The sequence below is a fragment of the Saprolegnia parasitica genome, assembly GCF_000151545.1.
Source record: "Saprolegnia parasitica CBS 223.65 unplaced genomic scaffold supercont2.152, whole genome shotgun sequence".
Lineage (NCBI taxonomy): Eukaryota > Oomycota > Saprolegniomycetes > Saprolegniales > Saprolegniaceae > Saprolegnia > Saprolegnia parasitica.
Genome location: NW_012156546.1, coordinates 33534 through 40689, shown reverse-complemented (window position 1 = coordinate 40689; position 7156 = coordinate 33534). Strand labels below are relative to the sequence as shown.

General features: G+C 57.7%; 5 protein-coding genes across 5 annotated transcripts; 4 read left to right on the top strand and 1 right to left on the bottom strand.

Annotated features, from left to right (window-relative positions):
* Window positions 1-680: 680 nt before the first annotated feature.
* SPRG_14541 (hypothetical protein) lies at window positions 681-1361 on the top strand (the record flags this gene model as incomplete). Its single annotated transcript, XM_012354251.1, has 1 exon — window positions 681-1361. One exon carries the CDS (start codon window positions 681-683, stop codon window positions 1359-1361), a length of 681 nt encoding a protein of 226 aa, XP_012209641.1.
* A 376-nt stretch (window positions 1362-1737) lies between these two features.
* On the top strand, window positions 1738-2433 carry SPRG_14540 (hypothetical protein; the record flags this gene model as incomplete). The annotated part of the gene is made up of 1 exon (XM_012354250.1): window positions 1738-2433. The coding sequence occupies one exon, from the start codon at window positions 1738-1740 to the stop codon at window positions 2431-2433; it is 696 nt and encodes a 231-aa protein (XP_012209640.1).
* A 140-nt stretch (window positions 2434-2573) lies between these two features.
* On the bottom strand, window positions 2574-3188 carry SPRG_14539 (hypothetical protein; the record flags this gene model as incomplete). Its single annotated transcript, XM_012354249.1, has 1 exon — window positions 2574-3188. The coding sequence occupies one exon, from the start codon at window positions 3186-3188 to the stop codon at window positions 2574-2576; it is 615 nt and encodes a 204-aa protein (XP_012209639.1).
* An 812-nt stretch (window positions 3189-4000) lies between these two features.
* On the top strand, window positions 4001-4558 carry SPRG_14538 (hypothetical protein; the record flags this gene model as incomplete). Its single annotated transcript, XM_012354248.1, has 1 exon — window positions 4001-4558. The coding sequence occupies one exon, from the start codon at window positions 4001-4003 to the stop codon at window positions 4556-4558; it is 558 nt and encodes a 185-aa protein (XP_012209638.1).
* Window positions 4559-5482: 924 nt separating this feature from the next.
* On the top strand, window positions 5483-6998 carry SPRG_14537 (hypothetical protein; the record flags this gene model as incomplete). Its single annotated transcript, XM_012354247.1, has 4 exons — window positions 5483-6304; window positions 6353-6521; window positions 6570-6689; window positions 6739-6998. The coding sequence occupies 4 exons, from the start codon at window positions 5483-5485 to the stop codon at window positions 6996-6998; spliced, it is 1371 nt and encodes a 456-aa protein (XP_012209637.1).
* Between the last annotated feature and the right edge of the window lie 158 nt (window positions 6999-7156).

Genomic DNA, 7156 nt, shown 5'->3' with positions numbered 1-7156 from the left:
GGCGCCAACTACACGGTCAAGTACCAGCTCGGCACCGACGGCACGGCGCTCGCCATCAAGTACGGCATGGCAGCGCGCAACTATGGCAAGACGGGTTTCAACGCAACGCTCACGGGTATCGACGACGGCACGCCCGAGCTCAAGTGCATCTCGATCGCCAGCGACGTCATGGTGGACGGCAAGCCGGTGACGCTGTCTGCGACCGACTTGGCGACGGCGTCGAGCATGCCCATGACCATGACACCGACAAAGACGAGCGGCATGGAAGCCGTACATGGGCAGGTCGTATCGCTGCTTGGCGCGGTATTTGGTCTGTGCTTGCTTCAGTAGGAATTGTCGTAAACGATCATCACGCTTGCATACATTGAACACATCCTGGATACAGTAATATACTAGGGCTTTCATTTTAGAAACCCATACAAGCAACTAGCGTGGACCTTGTGGGCTCATCGAGATGGCCGAAAAAGAGTGCAGAGATCACTCTGCACGTGCCTTGGAGCGTGTACATGTACTGTACCGAGTGGTGTGGCAACTGCAATGTATCTTCGTACTGACAACGCATCTTTGTTTACTGACAACTCGACCGAAATTCAAATGATCTGAATTCTTACAATCCGTTGCAATACATCGCCATGGTGCCATCGGTTTCTAATACTACTTACTTTATACCTTTGCGAGTTATGTCGTTGCTGCGTTTCTTTCGACCCCCGCTCGCCAGTGTCCCTCGGCCGGTCGCCACGGCCGCCACCACCATCACAGTGTTCCCATCACTGGTTTTTCCCGCGACAACACACCTCACCGCGCAAGGCCAGCGCCGATTCTGGCCGCCGGGCGACTACATTATCTCCCGCACAAACGATGACGGGCGGCCGGTGGCCACGATCCACGCCCAGGACCGCTTCGTCTCGACGCTGGTCGATACCGACAAGATAGCCGTCGCATTGATCCAGCGACTAAGTGTCTTCTCCAAGGACTACTGGGTCTATGCTATCGAAAAAGGCACCCCGACACCATTGATGACGATCGAGTACCGCAAAGCGAACCACCTTCGTGAGTGTCAAGTGCTCAACACGGCCACGGGCGCCACGCACCACCTCGTGCTACAGGAGCTACCAGAAGCGAATGGCTGGAGCATCCTTACCGACAGCCATGACGGCCCCGTTCTCGCCAGAATCCGAGAACACCTTCCAACAAGCCTCTTGCGATCCAATTGCTCGTACGAGATGCAAGTGCCCAACGGCGTCGACGTCACGCTCATGTGCATGGGAATGGACGAAGCGCGCATGCGAGCGGTCATGTCGGTACACTTGACGTGGGGGCTCGTTGCCTTTAGCTATGCGCTGCACCTATTCGATGCTTGACGATACCATAATGACATCCTCATGAACTTAAAGTCACATTTGTCGATTCCATTCGTGTGCTCGTGTAGCACCGTAGAATGAGCGCCAACTGCGCGCACCTGGGGCGCCATAGAGGGCACCGAGCGCGCTGGGTTCTTTTCTTGACCATAAAGTCATACCAATAACCTTTTGTGCAACTTTTCTAATGGCGACGAGCTCCACGCTTTCGACGTCCCGTACGTACTGACGTGAAGACTTGAAAAACTGGAGTGGGTTGGAGCACCATCATTCCGGTACTAGAATGACGGTGGATTGTCACGAGACCCCCATTCACTCGCTTCCGATTGGTGCACGGATGTGTGACGACTGGCCATTTTCAATTTGGCCCATCGAGATCATGTCGCTCATGCGTTTCTTCCAGTCCAAGCAATCCTTTGACGCGCTCCAACTCGCGAAGTCGGTCCGATGCAGCGTTTTCAAGTCGTTTCCAACGACCGAGCCAACGCGCCTCGTGATGCAAGGTCAGCGCTGGTCGTGGCCGGGCCGCGACTACACCGTGACCAACTCAAATGGAATATTGGTCGCAGAGATTCAAGTCCAGCGATTCTCATTTCCCAACCAGCGGACACTCCTCGACGCGGCGCGCCGCCCCGTCGCGCTCATAAAGCTCGACCCGTACTCGTTTTTTAACGAGCAAATGGTCTACGAAAACTCGGACGACGACGTGCCATTGCTTACGATCAAGTATCGCAAACATGCGTCGTTTCACCAACAAGAGTGCGAGGTGCGCAACCAAGAGACGGGCAAGACCCACCTCCTCGTGCTCCAGCCCGCAAACGTTCTCACGCGCCGCAGCGTCCTCACCGACGGCGACGACGGGCCGATTCTCGCCAAGGTCCACCAACCGTTCACGTGCCAGTTCGCGAACCGGTATGAAATGGACGTCGCGGCCGGTGTCGACGCAGGCGTCGTCACGTTGATGTGTGCGGCCATGGACGAAGAGACGCGCAAACGAGTGGATTGGGTCTCCTGCGGCTTCCTCGGCGTCCTTGGCGCCTCGTTTATGGGACTCACTCTCCTGACCATGGTGTAAACAAGCTACTATCAATACAAAATTTGTATTGATAGTCTACATACATGTTGCCATTTAATGACAACATGTATGTAGAAGGGTGTGTACTAAATGATAAATATACCCTTGGTATATTCTAGGAAGAGAATCAAAACTAATCCCTAGTTGCGGCGGTGGCGCTCGTCTTCGTCCATGGCGATGCACACCAACGTTACAAGTGCAATGTCGACGCCTGGCGCGACGTCCACAAAATACCGCGCGCCACCAAGCTCGAGCGGTTGGCGCAGCTTGGCGATGACAACGCCGTTGTCGATCGAGATGATGGCGCGGCGCGACGTCCAGTCGCCCTTGCAACGCAGCTCATGCACGCGACCTGTCGAGAGATTTCGCACGCTGCACTCAAGCTCGGGAAACCCCATCTTGAGACGCGTCTTGATGGCGAGGAGCTCATGGTCGGTCGCCTCGCTCGAGAAGACGCGCTGCGTGAGCATGAACGAGAAGAGGTCTTCCTTGGTCACAGCGATTACGTTGCCGCGGTTGTCGCGCAGGATTTTGCGCTCGCGGAGCGAGAAGGCCTTGGCATCGATGCGGAAGTAGACGTCGCCAGTGTCAGCGTCGCGGATGAGAAAGTCCTGCCCCGACCACGTCCAGATCTGGCCCTTCATGTCCAGCGTCACGACGCGGGGGGCTGTGAATTTGCGGTCAATCGCGACAAAGTTGGACTGCGGAACGAGCTGTACCGCTCTGTACTCTGCAGACGACATGCTCGCGCCCATGATGATCCCGACTGTTGTTTGCGAGAGGTGAAAGTGAAAATGAACCTCAAACGACGTGCCGTCGGCGGTGGACATGGTACTCGTGGGACATGTGTGTCCACGAAGTCTTTGATTTCGATTATCATACATTTCCAAGAGCATTGGACACGTTTTTTTAAATCGCGTGTAGACACTGAAATCCACTGCGTTGGTCACTGCCACTGGATCACTGCGGCTGACTACCAAGTGGTACTGGTACCAGATTTCAGCTCGTGGATAGAATATCCAATGGAAACAATCCAATGTGCCCATGAGTTTAGTCAAGAAGGGAGCTTCTTGGTAGGTTTCGCCACCTATCATGGCCCCTCACTGCCCCACTCTTTGTCACTCGGCGTGTGGGTTTTGCACGCGTCACCTCAAGGGAGTAGCCCTTGGTGATGACGTTTTCCCCACACACACCAGACCAGCGAGAGCCGACTCGCACACCCACATCTAACCGGTTAGCTCAACCGGTTAGCTCAGCACCGGTACTCAGCCGGCTAACCTAACCGTTTAGCCGAGCTTGTCCCGTTTGGTCAGCAGCAGGCCTGCTACCACCCGATAGCCTCTGCTGTCACTCGATGGCCCTCGCTGCCATCCGACAGCGTTTGCGCCATCAGCCGAGCCCCCAAATCGATGCGAGCCACCAATATCGGCTCCTCAGCTCCGCTAATAAACACCGAGTCTGGTCAGCTCACTTCCTCTTTTGGCCTTCCAACCTCAAGTGCTTTTCTCGTGTGTTCTTTCCATCTCAACTAGTTTAATGTGTATTAGTACCTCGCTCGCAAGCGCCGATGGTCGCCGAGAAGCGCCGCTGCAGAGACGTGGCCGGTTCAAGTCCGCTGTATGTACGTGGCTACCTCGGCGAGGTCGTCGCGGCGCTGCGGCGGACGCGGACGGGTGTCAACCCGACGGTCGTGACCGCGCTCAATGCACTCGGTTTTCAGTGGACTTTGGTTTGCTATGACACAGTCGACGTGGCCATGCAACTCGTCGTCGCATCGTTCCCGACGCACCCGCCGACGTCTTGTGTCGTGCCGGCGCAAGCGCGATGGCCGCGCGACCTCTGGGGCACCGACGTGCTGCGACTGAGCGCGCGCCGTGACGCGCGGCTCGTCACGATGGCGTCTGCGTACGACGCGTCGCTGCTCTCGGAGTCGACACGTGCCGTGTCAACGGAAAAACGCGTCGACCAAGCGCAGCTCGTGCTAGCGTCGATCACGATCTACGTCGCACTGCACGGTCCGACGTCGGTGCCGCTGCTTTTCCACGTTCCGTCGTGCGACGACATGTGGCCTATGGACGCAGCGTTGAAGCCACTGGGCTTTCTCGTGTGGGCCATGCGCGACTGATGGCTCCTTCGGGACTCTGCCGCGCGCTCCAGCGTTGGGTCTCTCGCCCGTGAGTTTTGATGTGGACGGCGATTCAAGCGACGTTGATAAGAGTGTCATGGCCAACGACAGCGACAACCCGAATAAGGTCGACGTGTGCAACGATTCGGGACCACGGTGCAGATCGCACTCATATCTACACCCACGATGGGCCGCCACGGGTCCTATCCATCAACGCATGGATAGAAGGGTGGGCCGGGCCTCTTGCGCGCTGCCGCCAGTGCTGGACGACGGCTTTGACTGGGAGCGCGTCTTCGAAGCGTTGGCTGCGTACGTTGCCAAGCACAAGCATTTGCACGTCCCTCCCTGTATGTCACCAGCGACAAGGTACCGCTGGGCGCCCTCTTGGCCACATTCGACGAGGCCACGTGCTGCTTCGAGACGAGGGACTTGTTGCGCTCGAAAAGCTCGAGTTTTCTTCAATTTAATAAGTCTATATATCGAATGCATCACTTGAATCGCGTACGATTCCCGAGGTTTCTTGTCGACACGCTGCAACTTAATCGCACGCGCGACGGTTGGAACGGTCGCGAGCCCCTCCGAGATACACCACCCATGTCGCTCGAACGCCGCACGCGCCAGCACACTGAGCACACTGAGATGAGCTCAAGTGCCGCCTATGTGCGGCCCTTCGTCTCGCATCAGACCCAGATTGCCGATCGCGACCACTCGTGAAGGTTGCAGACTTGCTGACGATGGTAGCATGTGCTGAGTCACCTTCGTGGCCTGCCAAGTTGCAACGAGAACGAGGCAAGATCTTGGGTGCCGACTTGATACACTGATACGATACCGCGGGCAGGCGCGCGCACGTCAAGTTCGAAACAACGCAACCGGATTGGTCGACGCAAGATCCAGCATTTGTCGAACAGTCACTTTTCGGCGACGATGGCCGACGAGGTTGCTGCACCGTCGCCGCCATCGACGCCGCTGCCCATGGGCACCTTCACCATAGCGCTCGGCCAACTTGTGCTGCCACCAGCACTCGACGCGCCACCCGCCGAGAGTGACGCGCCGCCTCTGTCCTTCTGGTGCGAGGTGAGCGTGCGCATGGGCAAGGACCTCAACACGACGTGGTGGTACCCGTCCAGTGACGAGCACAAGCGCAAGGTCGCGACCGACGTGCTGCAGCTTTCGCCCGCATCGGACGATAGCGAGCCACCTTCGTTCGGCTTTGTGCAGGCGTCGCCTCCGTTCGTGCTCAGCGACGACAGCCTGATCCCGCAGCTCGCCAAGGCGAGCGTGCACCTCGAGCTCTACAGCGGCTACACGCGCGAGCGAGAGACCGATGTACTTCTCGGCGCGGCCTCGTGGGCCTTCTTGCCGAGTCTGTTTCTTGGCGGCCCGTCGACGACGCGGCTGGCCTTTCCCACTGCACTCGTCGAGTGCACGCTGGCCTTTGATATGGGCTTTGTCTCGCACTTCCAGCACATGAAGGTACTCGCCGTTGAGTCCGTGCAGGTGCATCGACTCCCGACCGAGTGGCGGCCGATCCTCAAGGACGGTGACGACGCGCAAAAGCTCTGCGACGAGAATACCACCAAGTGCTCGTTGGCTCTGAAGCTGCCCGTTGCGCTCTCGTCGGCGATGCCCGAGACGACGTTTACGCTGGACGGCCGCCTCAGCTACGACGCGACGGCGACCGACCCGGATGCCGCCTGGCTCGTTCGCTTCCCGCTCGAGAGCCCTCTCATCCTGCCGCTCGACAAGGTATCTCGCGGCCTAATGCGATATATCGATGCGATTACTGTCGTTTAGGAAGGCACGGACGCGCTGGTCGATGCGATCGAGTCGGGTAGACTTGTCACAATGAGTCTCACGCGGACGCTTGGCACCGACGTATGGCAGGCGACCGCACAGCTCGCAATGGACGGTTTTCTGACGCCGGGTACTTTGAACATCACGCTCCGCGAGCCACTGCGCAAAGGTCGTCTATCGCTTGTATGACAATCATGTCGTTACACTAGCACACTAGGCACTGCACCGGCGCGGGAAACCCTCGAAGAAGCGCTGACCAAAGCTGCTAACAACGAGGAGAAGAAGAAGGCACAGGCGGCGCTCAACGATTACGAAAACCTCTTGACGCGCATCGCAGGTTCCCCGCACACGTCGTAGTTGTCTGCGGAATCGACTCAAACGACTAGGCCATGCGGCGATCTATGTCAGCGCCGGGTCGGCGGCGTCGCTCGAGGCGACCGTTTACCCGCAGGCCCTCGTGCCACTACCGCCGGTGCCGCTACCACCGACCAAGTCCATGGCCGAGTACATTCCTCCGCGGCCGCCGCTGCCGGCATATCAATCCCACGAAGCGACCGCGACGATGCGCAAGGAAGTGCGCAAGATCTTGGCCATTCTCATGAAGGAGTACGACGGTCTCTTCGCCTTGCCCGATGACGTACGCTAGCTGCACGCTTAGTCAGTACACGATTTGTCTCTCTAGTCGGACGAGTATACGCTCTCCAAGGAAGACCGGCGCCATAAATTGCTCTTCCATCTCAACGCCAACGGCATTACTTTGAGTTTAAAGAAAAACTCAAAAAGGACGCTCGTGCTCGTCATCCG